We start from the raw sequence: 13,118 nt of genomic DNA, 5'->3' as shown, positions 1-13,118 counted from the left end.
TTGTCACTTTAGTACTTTATTCACTCTTTTCGTGGTGTCATTAAATTCTTGCAAAGATGGCTTTATTGTGATGTGGTGTATGGCAGGCTGGAAGCAAGGAAATCAACACTGGTGATATGTGAGACTGAGATTACTGATGCTAATCAGTGGTGATTAATAGTCCAAAGTACAGACTCTAAAATAAGCCAGTCCCCAATTAATAATGACTAAGGCTTGAGAAAGATCACCGGGATAAGCAAACCCACTGATCACTTCACATCGCCTCTAGTTATTTGTTTCAAGCTCTTCCTCGAAAGCTTGGCAAAATACAACTAAAAAATAGACCAATAGTTTTTTCTTGTGCTGTCCTTCATAAAACACACTGCCTGATATATAAATCAAGCTATAGGAAAACAAAACAAAACAAAAATATTGTCAGGGAGAATAAGGAGGAGTAGAAAAAGATTTTCTTAAAGTAAGAGCATTACCCAGCTCCCTCAAATTTCACATACATACACATACAACGCATGTATGAAGCAATTTCAATTTAGACTGTATAGATTATAGATTAATACACAAAATTTGCATAAAATATGTAGACCTAATTTATGAAATAAGATATAAGAGACAGAAGAAAACGTGCTTGTTAGTATCACACCATTGACTAATTACGTGTTTTGGTGAGTAAAACCACAATTAAAAATAAGCAAATTTCTGACATATTCAGAATCTTGTACAATTAAAGTTTGGAGGGGAGACTACCAGGTCCCTCTCTTTTCAGGTTCATCTTCTCACAGTATTGGAGAGTCAGTAAGGAATGGACAGCGAAGTCTACACACAGCTCATGACTGACCTCAAGTGTGAGGTAGTCACTAGCAGTGATAAGCTCCGGAAATCTCAGATGTGGCCTCAGATCAAACACCAATCTCCTGGTGTGCCCTGGGAACAGAAGCCCATACACAAATCTCTGTAGTCATGCTTATCACACAGTTAACACCATTAACGGCAGCATCTTGCCATACGAAGGACAGCGATAAAAATCAGTGGGTGAGTCTATATATAACTAATCAAAGGGCCAGCTGACCATGAAGTCTCTTAAAATTTAAAGCAAGAGACTTTTTCAGACTATTTCATCCTTCAGGGGTTAACTTGGAAGCCATTTATTCCTACAATTCTAATCTCTCATTTTAAAAAGTGTTGAGGGTCACTTCCAGTTCTCATCGGGGCTTTTGAAAAATTATTTCAAAAATCTGGTCTGTTTTCTAGATTTAATGTAGTTTTGTAGAATTAAAACATGTCAAGTGAGCACAATATAAAAAGAAAGAGAAAGGTTTGAGGAACTTTATAAAGTTTTAACAAAATTGACTTCTAATCTTTGAAACTGGTCAGACATTATACAAATTGAGCAGAGGCTCCCTAGTTATTTACAAAGATGGACATCCCCCATTGAGAATTATCCACTTTGAGCCTGTTTGTTGTACAGGCTGAGGGCTGAGCTCCAGAGGAGCAACTGTCATTACTGATTAAGATGACTTAATCTCTGTTATTTTGTAGCTACTTGAAAGGAGAAGCCATTCTTGAATTCACTCAAAGGCAGTTTCAATATTAACAACTACAGCATGTTCCACAAAACAAAAACTGCATTTTGCAGAGTCGGTGATTGTGGAATTAGTCTTTTCAATCTCCCAACAAAGACCTCAATTATCTTTGTTGTATGAAATTATGATGTTTTCTAGGACTTTCTTTGGATGAAATCTTACAAATGCCCCTGTTTGTTCCATGAATCATTTGTTGAGAACTTGTATATCCTCTCTTGGGAAAAATATCTTTAAAAATCCCACCCATATTCTTAAAATTCACCCATTTCTCTGTTATTAAAATAAATACAGAGGGTCAAAAAATAAAAATAAAAAAATAAAAATAAAACAAAAAAAACCCTTCAGGTTGTTAGGATGAAACTTTCACTGCCTTGCCTCTCATATTTCAGCAGGATGTAACACATTTGATTCCATTTGGTGGCATTAAAATACATACATACATGCAATCTTCATACCCCTGGAAAGATGCATTCTGTACCCCTCTGTCCTAGTACAAACATCTTAGTTTCTGTGCCTCTCATAGAAACTGGTACCATGGCAGATGAGTGGGTGGGGTACAATAAGTTGTATTTCTGCAAGGTGTTAACTATTAGTCCCCTCAATTGAGATTTCTTTACAGACCCCCATTTTTTCCTGTTCTTTCACCTATTTGGTTATCAGTTCCTAGAATGTGTTACTTTCCATTCTTTCTCTGTATTAAAACAAACAGATATAACAAACAAACAAACTCCCAGTCCTAAATTTAAAAAGCCTTTCTACTCACTTTTACAGATTTAATGTTAGATTTAATGTCCATTAATGTTAATTGGACATTAATGATGGGGGCATAGATTAATGAGAAAGTTGGGAAACCTGTCTTCCTGTGAATGTACCCATTGAAGAGCAAGTCAGTTCTAAACCTTAGTTGGCATCGACATTTTTTATGGGTGTGATGATTTGGCAGAATACTCTGATTAATTTTCTGTCCTCTTTGCTGCTTTCCTCAAGATTTAAATGTTAAATCCAAAATTCAGGGCAAAAACTAGGCAGCTTACCACAGCGTGAAAACATGTTTTTTTTTTTTTTTTAAAAAAAGCAACAACATATTTACAAAATGTGCAAAATGAGAAAATAACCACACTGAACCTATTAAAAATAAAAACCAGAAACCTGATCAACTGTCAGTGTCTGAAATAAAACTAAAACACTACAAGTTTTAAAGTATAAAAAAATCCAAAAAGGCTAATTCTAGCTGAGTGAGAGTTATAAAAATACTGAGCAAAATAAGAAATTATTTCTCCATTTAAGAAATTCAGCATGAGATAGTTATTACAGAGCCAAAGCTGATAGAACCTACATTTCCAATCAAGTTTTTCTGTAGGAAATGCTATTGTAATTTATTATTTATACTTCTTATTTCTCAAAAAGTAGGTTCCAGTGTCATTTTGCCTGAATACACATAAAAGAAAGATGAGAAAACCTACTATACAATGACCTTTAACTTAATACAATATTACCAGAACACTGGAAAATTTAGAGTTTTCAAAAAGGGTAGAGAGAAATCCATTTTCAAAGCTGGCATCAGTAAGTGTTGAAAAAACCCCAGCGTTTATAAATAACATTATTTTTTCCATCAGGTGACACATGTATATCAATTTTTTTTTTAACCACACTAAATGTTTATTTTTTACTGCGGTATAGTTGATGTACAATGTTATAAGTTTCAGGTGTACAACATAGTGATTTACATTTAAATTTAGTGATCAGAAAATACTGAAGTAGGGACTTCAGTATGTTTCTGTAACTGTATAGAGTGAGACCACACAACTAAAACACTGGATGGTCATTACAACACTTGGGATGGAGATGCAATCCAAGATGAGTATTGGTTAGGAAGGGGTAGGGAGAAGGAGTAGAAAGTAGAAGCAGTATGGAAATATGTGCTTTATGAACAACGCGTGTCATCTTTAGGGGTCCAAAGAGCACTCTTTACCTGAAGCTTGAATGCTTCTCTAATTAAAATGGAGAGGTCAACACATAAACAGAAAGAAATGAAGGCATTTTAAAGGAACTTTTTTTATTCTATGTGTTCAGTTATAACCTGACTCATTTTGTTCACCAAATATATTAAATGCCTGTTATGTGGTTTATATGGGGCTAGGGTTGGGAACAGAGGAGAAAAAAAGAAAACACCGTCCCTAGCCTCAAAGGGTTCACTGTCCAGTGGGAGAGACAGGTCCTTTCACTTTATGTTATTGCAGTGTGACAGAGGTGGTAAAGGTGGTGAAGAGTTTATATTCTGAAGCCAGGATGCCTGGGTTTGAATCCTAGTTCTTCTACTTTAGATATGGTGTTGGGCAAGCTGCTTACACTTTGGTGCTTCAGTTTTCTCGTCTGTAAAACAGTGCTAATAAAAGTGTAACCTCATAGTGTTATTATGAAATGTGCTATAATACATATAACGGCCTTAATGGTGTCTGGCTATGATTATTGTCCTTGTTATAATGGTGTGAGACGCAGCCCAGGATACAGAAGTAGGACAGTCAGAGAGGGCTTTGCAGTTGAGATGAGATTTAAATGGAATTCTGAAGCAGTCTAGTAAGACTTATACAGGTGTGTATAAATGGTGAAAAAGTATGGGACAGCATGTGCAAGCACACAGGGAAGAGAAGTCACTGAGAGTTTGAGATACTTGGAGAGGTTGATGTGTAGAATCTAGACTATACTAGGGAATTTAGATTTTTATCCTCAAGACTGCCCTGAATGTTTTTGTCCTTTGCATGCTGGTCATCTCCACCTCCCCAGCCATTAATATCTCTTCACCTCTAATCAGTTATATAGTTGGCTATAAAGTCATTTTGTTTAAAAAACATATTTAACTAGGTCATCTCTATGTATAACAACCTGCATTTTGTCCCTTGTTATTCTTTAGACTGAATCTAAATATTTTGGCCCAGTACTCAAGTTCCTCTTTCCACGTTCCAAAAATGCTAGGCAAATTTATGTCTCTCTCCTTATAATGGCATTTTAGTAAGATCCATCTTCCTGTTATTCTCATCTCCCTCCTCTCCTTGCAGATTTTATTCATCCCAATCTCTGATTTTGCTCAAGCAGTTTCCTCTTTGGAACTTTAATCTCCCTGGATAAATTTTAATTTTTTAAGGCTCATCTGTGACCATCCTGAAGAAAAAGAAAGTTTGTCTGACCAAACCTCACACCATGTTGATAAGCTTCTGGCACCACAATCCCTTGGTGTTGACCTTCACAATCACACACTTTAGACTTCCTTTTCCCCACTTCTCTCTCCACGTTGTTCATGCCTTCCTTGTGGGTGGAGATTTTGCCTTCTAGATACCTTACTTTCTAATGTATGTACAGTACACCTACAGTATCTTATATATCAAAAAGCCCAATAAATGCTTGTTGGATGAATATATAACATGTAAAAATATCTTGTAATACAACCTTCTTAATAACATGCCAAGACTATTATGTGAAAGTTGCATACAGCTTTAAAGATCAGCTTACAAGAGACAAGAAACTAAATTAGAAGACAATCAGATGGCTGATATTTACTTAGGCGTACATAGTTCACATGGATAAGTAGAACATTTAAAAAAAGGTGTTGGAATTCTTTCACTTGAGTGACTTTTAAAATCAAGCTTCCGTCATAAAAATGTAGGTGAAGACATGGAGGAATGGAGAATTTAGAGTAAATCCCTGGACAGTAGAGTTTAGAAGGAGTGAAACAACCATTTGCTCAATATCTATTGTGTACCAGTCATCACAAGACTGCTAACTTCATATAAATTATCTCACAAAATCTTTCCAACATCTCCTCCCATCAGAAGTAATGATCATGATGGCCATTTTGTAGCGAATGCTACTGTGGCTCCAAAGTGTAAGGACTCCTTCCAAAATCTTCCACCTAAGTGATGAATTTGGGGTATGAATCCAGGTCTTTCTGACTCTAGAGTGCTTTGATATAGGCTTTCTTGTTTGAATGTATTTAGAAATAGGTTAAATAACTTGACAATTTTGGACAGGTAACAAACTTTCTTGGTCTCAGTTCTTCATTCTTATTAATGATCTCTAAAGCTCTTAAAACTAAATCCTTGTGAAAAAGTGGCATCTGTTTTCTTTTTTTAAAATCACATTGATTTAAAATCAATGATATTGAAAGTCAGGGAAAAAGTTGTGCATATCAACAGATTAAATATTAACTATAGCAGGGACAGATAGTTGGAGTAAAGGAATTACTAACTTGATATGTCTTTATTGTTTGACATGGTAAAATTATTATTACCTTTGAGATAAAATAAAGTCTAATAAAAACAGGGAAGACTATAGCATTTTAAGTGGTGAGCTAAGTTAAAAAAAAACCAGTCAGTATCTTTTCTTCTTTTATATAATTTGGTAATCAATATGTAATAATCTCACATTTTATCTTGGGTACTTTTTGTTTGGGCTAGGCTATCTTAAAATGTCTTTTTGCATTCTACTCTAGATAAATATGCATGTTAGAGGAGAGTGACATGATTCTAGAACCACGTCTAGAGTCAATCACGTGTTGAGTATTTGCATTTACTTTTGTTATCCTAAGAGTAAAAGTGGCTAATATCAAAATGTGTCCAATATGTTAAAGACCAGAAAGGTATTAATAAATATATGATACTCAACTATTATTTGATGTCAATAATGGTAATTTTACTAGACTCTCAAGCCTCTTCTCAATATTGTGCAACAAAGTATCATAATGCGTGAAAAAAAAAGTCTAGAATAACACTTATGTGTAAGAAAGTTGAATATGATAATTATCATTAAAATTTCTCTCGTGTCCTGAGGAATCTAGTTAAAATAAATGGGTTCCTTGGGTAAATTAGAACTGGTTTGAGCCCATAACTTGGAATAGACCAAATGCAATGAATCGCCAATACACAGGAAGTACTCTGATCATGATCAGTTAAAACCTTTTTCCACGTATTGACTTCTTCCACCATTTGATTCTTGTAAAGAAGGAAGCTGGGTCAGTGCTAATAACTGAACATTTCTTCTCTCAAACATAAACAGTCTCACCGAAAACTAGCTATATCTTCTTTTGCCTACAAGATTCTGAGCACCTTGTCACAGAACTTAGTTAGGTGAAATGAAAATCTTTATATCAAGCCATCAGTATGACAGAAACTCCAAGGCACAAACTGCCATTACATTTGAGGACATGTTGATGTATTAATTTATACCTAAAGGGTTCATACCTGGCTGTAGGAAACACTAATTAAAACTAGCCATTAGAGAAAAGAGACTCCAATAAGAGATAAAAGTGAATTCCAAGTTACTTGAAAATATGACACAAGCATAAAAGAAAGACTAAGAAATACCATGGTACCATGGAGGCTGAAAGGCTGAAAAATTAGTCTTTTTTTTTTTTTTTTTTTTTTTTACTACCTTTTACAAGGGACTATGATAAAAATTCAGTTCTCTCTGGGGTCCTGTAAGTAAAAAAAAAAAATCTAATGAGCAGAGAACAGAATGGGGACCATGCTCTACAATAAGTAAGTCCAATGTATATTCTTAATATAAAGACCACAGCTCAGAAGTGTGTCTCTGTAGCACTTGCATTTCCATACACTAAATAGATAATTCTAGACTATAATTAAATGGCTCCAACTACAGGCTAATAAGCCACACACACACCCACCCAAAAACTCACAAAATTTAAACATTAACTTAATGGACACATAGCCTTTAAACAAAGTTGTTTCCTTCAGAAAACATATTTTCTTATAACACCAAAGAAATGTTTAAGGGCAAAAATAAAAGATGGTAACATGCTCCAAATACTTCTGAAGGAAAAAGTTATTGTGAAACCCTACAGATACTGATCAACAAACCAATTACCTATTTGTTGACCACACTGGTACTTATGCTAACTGGAGTCATATTTTTGTAAATCAAAGAGAAATTTAAAACTGTGTTTTTCCAACTGTCATTTTAATGTAGTAATCTAAGTATGTGGTGTAAAAAGTTAGTATTCAATAAATAAAAAGGCTAACTCATACCTTAAATTCCTCCAAGATTTTGTAATTTTTCCCATGATATTCACAAGAGTTTTTCACTTCTTTGCACTCAGGACAGCATCCATTGTGTTCCACTTTAGTACACTTTGGGTGAATTTTAGGGCATTCTGGCTGGTCACAAACAGGTCCATCCAGAGCACAGACACATGGACAGTTGGAATGCCCTGGGAAAAATCGTTCTCCCAACTTGTATACAAAGCCGCTGTCATCCACACACCCTTTCCCTCGATAGTCATCAAAAATCAGATTGTCATTACTGGAAGTCTGGTCACCTTCATCAGCAGGATAGTCTTCATGACTGATGGCAGCAGAGGTGACCAATCCGGGGATGACCAACAGAAGTATGCAAGCTTCATGAATATGAAGAGCCATCCCCCTCCTCAAAGGATTCTGGATGTTCTCCTAATATTAGATATACTCAGCTCCTTCCATGAGAATACAAGAGGGGTAGGCTGAAAAATAAATATTTAAAAAGAATAATTTGACATATATAAAGAGAATATAGATTCATTTAAACCCATGCTCTTAACATGTTTATTTGAGATCTATTTGGAAGCTACTAAGACCTCAAATCAACTAAGTTCATGCAACTATCTACACTTTATTATGAAGTTTGGAGGGTTGATCTTTGGCCATATATGCATTAAAATTGTCCTTTATGGACTTATTTCACCTAGGAATCTTCAGCTTAAATTTACCTTCTGAATTTCAAAGGTCTAGCTTTGTCTAAATTATAAGAAGTGGTTTTACCGAGACTCAAAGGGTGATCTTACTAATAGTTACAAATAACTTGAGAATATTTGAATTCACATTCTCTTTGAATTCACTGATTAAACTAATGAGTGACAGAATGTATATATGTTACAATCATCTGAAAGAAAACTCAAGAGGTTAGTGAGAAGACATTCTACTTCTAAAAGAAAGGGAAGAAACCAACAGCTGAATGTAAATTATCATTGGATGCAGCTACTACAAAGGTCTTCTTACTTCTTTATGCCCATAATTGGAGAACAATGGTCTCAATATAGGTGACTTGTTTAAGTGAACATGAATCTGGATTTTGAAACATAGTTAAGAAGGAAAATAGCACAACTATTCCACAGTGAATAAAAGAAAGAAAACTTTAAATAATAAATAAGAAAATGCCAGGTATTGAAAAGGATTTGTTAAAAATTTATTTGTATTATTGTTCACACCTTTATTTTACTCAGGAAGTAAGCTCCTAGTGGGCAGGAAAGATGTATCTATAAATTATTTTTACAGCAACTTGATTCTAATATTCATGTAATAAATACTACTTGAATTAATTACTTCAACATAAAGTAAATGACATTCACACACTCTTGAAAACATAACTCTTTTTTGACATGCCAAAGATACTTGCATTTAGGCAATTTGCACAAAAATGCCAGTGTAACTGTTTATTGAAGTTTCTTAAAAATAGGGTGTTGCCAATTCATAGAAAATATGCCTTATTAATTTGGTGTTATTGACTCTTGTACACTTCACTTAGTATTAGTGCTTGGTGGGGAGTGTTGGTAGGGGGCTCTTATTTAAATTATCAGAGTGACTAACTCATACAAAGCCTTGGGAAAACTGTGACTTTAGGGAGTAATAGATAAGAAAAGTGTAAAATAGTTCATTTGCCTATTTAAATGATGCTGGCTTTATGCCAATATTGCTAAAATTGTATATAGGACATTTTCAGATCATTTATAAATGTTATTTGTTGGTTTATTTTCAGATTATAATAGCAATGATAAACCATCGATTTTTAGTCTAACATGCAGATAATTTTAAATAAGATAAAGATAGCATTAGAAAACTTCAAGAACTATTATACTTGCATTTTAAGTTAGATATGCAAATTCTAGTAATAGTAAAATGGAAGGGAGTATATTCATGCCCTCCTTTAAGAGAAAACTGCTCTCTAATATTAGAATTCCTTTTGGGTAGGTAATGATAAAGGAGATGGATTTCTTTTAAAATATGTCAAAAACAGTGAGTCATGACAGAACAAAAAAAAAATGCAAACCTATAATTCTACTTGAGAAGGTGGAAGCTCCCTTTGACAAAGCATTTTTTCCCTTAAATTACTACAGAGCCCACAAACATAATATAAGCTTCTAAAAAAGCATAATTTTCCAATTAAAGCATGCATTTATACATTTCCCACATATTTAGAAAGTTTATCTTAGAAGAAAAAGGAGCTATTGTGCTTTCTTATAGTTTTCTAGTAGTATCTGTCAATACATGCAAGATAAGCCATATAAAATACACATATCATTCTGTTTCAAAAGGACATAGAAAATGATCTCTTTGTAAGCTACAGGTAGGCATTAATGTGTCAGGTTAGGGTGAATGTAAACTTAAAGGTAAAAATAGGGATGTAATACCTACTTTATATAAACATTAAGCATGCTTTTATTATATGAAATATATTTTACAACCTGCATGGAGAAAACAAGGTCTCCTTTTCAGTATAAGAAAGTTATTTTTTTCAAGAGCATTCTTCTTAATTAAGCTACTCTAGTGCAGTTTAATATTTATTTAAGAGAAGAAACATTAGAGAAATCAAAATGTTTATCTGCAGATTTTTTAATAAGTAAGCAAACATTGCTAAACTGAGGATCACTTCCCAGCTAAACTTTCCCCCCACCCCATATTGCTACATATGATTTTAAATGACTGCATCTATTTCTTTGAGAAAACAAACATAACTCATGTCATGAGATACACTTACCTAATCACTCTGGAGGTTAAACGGTGGTGGTGGGGGTCATTGACGAATACAAACTAAAAGATCAGGTATGTTTTAGAAAAGCAGTTTCTTTTTAATTATCCAAAGAATACATTTTCAGGCTTGAATTAAAGGCAATCCATTCTACCTCCCATTTCAAAACACAGTCAAGAAGCAGTCTCCCGCCCTTCCAGAGAGAAACACAGCAGACACACATAAGAAATATGCTTTGGATCTGTGTTCAGAATTCAAAGCAAGAAGCAGTGCTGGTCCTGTAGCAATCCAGACCCCAGTAGCAGAATCATGTTGAACTTATTTTTAGCCTTTTCCCGGATCCTTCTATGAAATTTCCCGGCTGATTACGCCTCCTCCACACATGAGTTCACTTACACAGTGTTTGATATGGCAGTAGAGGTGATTTGGCTAGGCTCTGAGGATCAAAATCAGCAACAGCATGCTGTAGCTTAAAGCCCACTCCGCTGGCAGTACCGTCAGCATCATCCACGATATGTTGCTTGAATCCCCTCTTAAACAAACACCAGAAAATACTAACTGTGGACGTGAAGGAAAGGAGCAACTTTAGCTGGGTTTCTGCATCACTGAGCGCAGTTTGCAGACTGCTGATTTGGAGCTCATTCTGCCGGCAGCTGGGAATTCCTCAGCACCACGGACAGCGCCAACAACTGGCTTCTGAGCCGAGCTCGGTCGAAATCCGAGCTGCTCCTTTGGACCAGGCTAGAGCGTTCTCTAAGCAGTCGCACTTTATACAGTGGATGCATGCATTAAAGGGGGAAAGGCATTTTACGTGCAAGATACTTACTTGCATTGAGATTACGATGTTTTTTTTTTCTTTTCATTTTTTATTGTAATTATACTTAATGCATTCTCCCATGGGCTTCAGAGATGAAAGTTCTGGAACAGCCTAGCATTTAGACTTAAGCCATCTGCAGTCTCTGATTATTATTAACAGATAAAGTATAATCATTTTTAAAGAATCTGTGAAAATGTATGCTCCCCAATTCTACTTGACCCTTTGCTTACAGAAAGACTTTCCCTGTGCTACATGATTAAACTTCAGGTCTTCCTGCAGTTTAGATTTGATTTTTTTTTTTTTTAAAGTAGCCTGGTTCTCCTGCAGTTTGTTTTGTAACATTCAGAATCAATCTCCTGTAATTCATTTAGTCTGTCATTAGGCGTCATTGTAAAGCTGTTTCTTCCAAACCGCTAGCAAAGATGCTCTGTCTCGAAATTCTTATCAAAAGGAGAAAGAAAAAGACCCAGACACAAATAAATGAGCAGAAAGTTATTTTTTTTTATTGGTAACAGTAATGAGCACTAAAATATATGTCCAAAGCATGTTTTAAAGCAAATTGTAAATGTTACCTGCTGGCATATTTAACCAGATATTTACTGGTTTGGGACTATACAAGGCATTTTCAAGCCTTAAAGGGAATGCCCTCCGCAGTGGGATATGCTGACTGTCAAGACCACGTTCGAATGGTGCCGTCAGAGTCTCCAGAAAACAGAGTCTCTCCATCATGAGAAAATACGACCGTGTGAGCCTCACTCTCGTGGCCCATCAATTTGTGGATCTGCCCCGATTTAAGATCCAGCAAATGGATAACCCCATTGCCACTTGCCTGAGCTAAAACTTGACCTGACAGAGAGAAAGAGGGAGGGAGGGAGAGAGGGAGAAACAGGGAGAGAGAATGAATATCAAAGTTTTATTTCAAGCAGTCACAGTTTATAAGCAACAGAATATACAGTTTTGTTTCAACTGTAATTCAGATTCATTTTACGTGAGATGTCAGTCATTAAATATGAACTAACTCCTGGCTGTATAGGAAATAATTCCAGTTAAAATTAAGATATGCCAATGATTAGATTATAAAATTTAAAATGCTCTATCTACTTTACATGCAGAGGTCATCAAATACCCTGCTAGTCTCCTTATATTTGGGATTGATAATTTTGAGAAGATGAGATTGAAAGCAATTAAGCAATGAAGCTTTCTTCTTCGAGTGAATTATTTCTGAAAAAAAGTGTTAAAAAATAGGATTCAAAATGTATCTAAGGCAAAGATATATACATATACATATATACATGTATACATATATACACATACACATATATACATATATACACACAGCGGGTAATTTAGAACTTAAATTTGTTTATTATAATTTGTTTAGTGTACTAAATCACTACTTAGAACTAATAATATACATTTCTACTTTAAAAATTGTGGTACTCATTAGTGCAACAAATTTTTTTTGGAGTTGAAGTGAAAATAAATACCTCCATTTCAAAGATGTCTTAGGTTTTTTACTCTAATTTAAAATTCAAAATTCTGTTAAACTAAAATTTTGTGTCATAAGAGAGCTAAGTACAGCACAGAGTATTCTCATAATATTTATACCATATATTTGTGAGTTAATAATTTCCTTAAAGTGAAAAACATATCAGCAATCCCATTCTAACTAACACTTTTATTAAAGAAGTCCAGCAGCAAACTATCAGGGAATTTGGAGGTAAGTAAAAACAACAGAATATGTCTACATAAGTATGTGGGTTAAATAAATGACTTTAGTACTGTCCCTGGGATTATCTAATCATACTTAGAAGGCATATAATATTATCATTCCAGTAATGCCATTTAAAATTCATTAAACTCTTTCAACACGTTAGATACTAGATTTAGTACCTAACATATATATTGATAATTCCATATAATCCTTACAATAT

The 13,118-nt window shown here is 34.6% G+C and overlaps 2 protein-coding genes across 2 annotated transcripts in view; both read right to left on the bottom strand.

The window, feature by feature from the left end:
• VWC2L (von Willebrand factor C domain containing 2 like) overlaps positions 1-8,005 on the bottom strand; it is a 155,470-nt gene extending 147,465 nt beyond the window's left edge. Inside the window, exon 1 of the mRNA XM_007187871.1 lies at positions 7,616-8,005. Coding sequence (XP_007187933.1) covers positions 7,616-8,005 — 390 coding nt within the window. The remainder of the gene's footprint in view (positions 1-7,615) is intronic.
• Positions 8,006-11,772: 3,767 nt separating this feature from the next.
• SPAG16 (sperm associated antigen 16) overlaps positions 11,773-13,118 on the bottom strand; it is a 913,876-nt gene continuing 912,530 nt past the window's right edge. Inside the window, exon 16 of the mRNA XM_007187870.2 lies at positions 11,773-12,030. Coding sequence (XP_007187932.2) covers positions 11,855-12,030 — 176 coding nt within the window. The 3' untranslated portion in view covers positions 11,773-11,854. The remainder of the gene's footprint in view (positions 12,031-13,118) is intronic.

The sequence above is a fragment of the Balaenoptera acutorostrata genome, chromosome 8 (assembly GCF_949987535.1).
Source record: "Balaenoptera acutorostrata chromosome 8, mBalAcu1.1, whole genome shotgun sequence".
Taxonomy (NCBI): domain Eukaryota; kingdom Metazoa; phylum Chordata; class Mammalia; order Artiodactyla; family Balaenopteridae; genus Balaenoptera; species Balaenoptera acutorostrata.
This window is presented reverse-complemented; position numbering and strand designations above follow the sequence as displayed.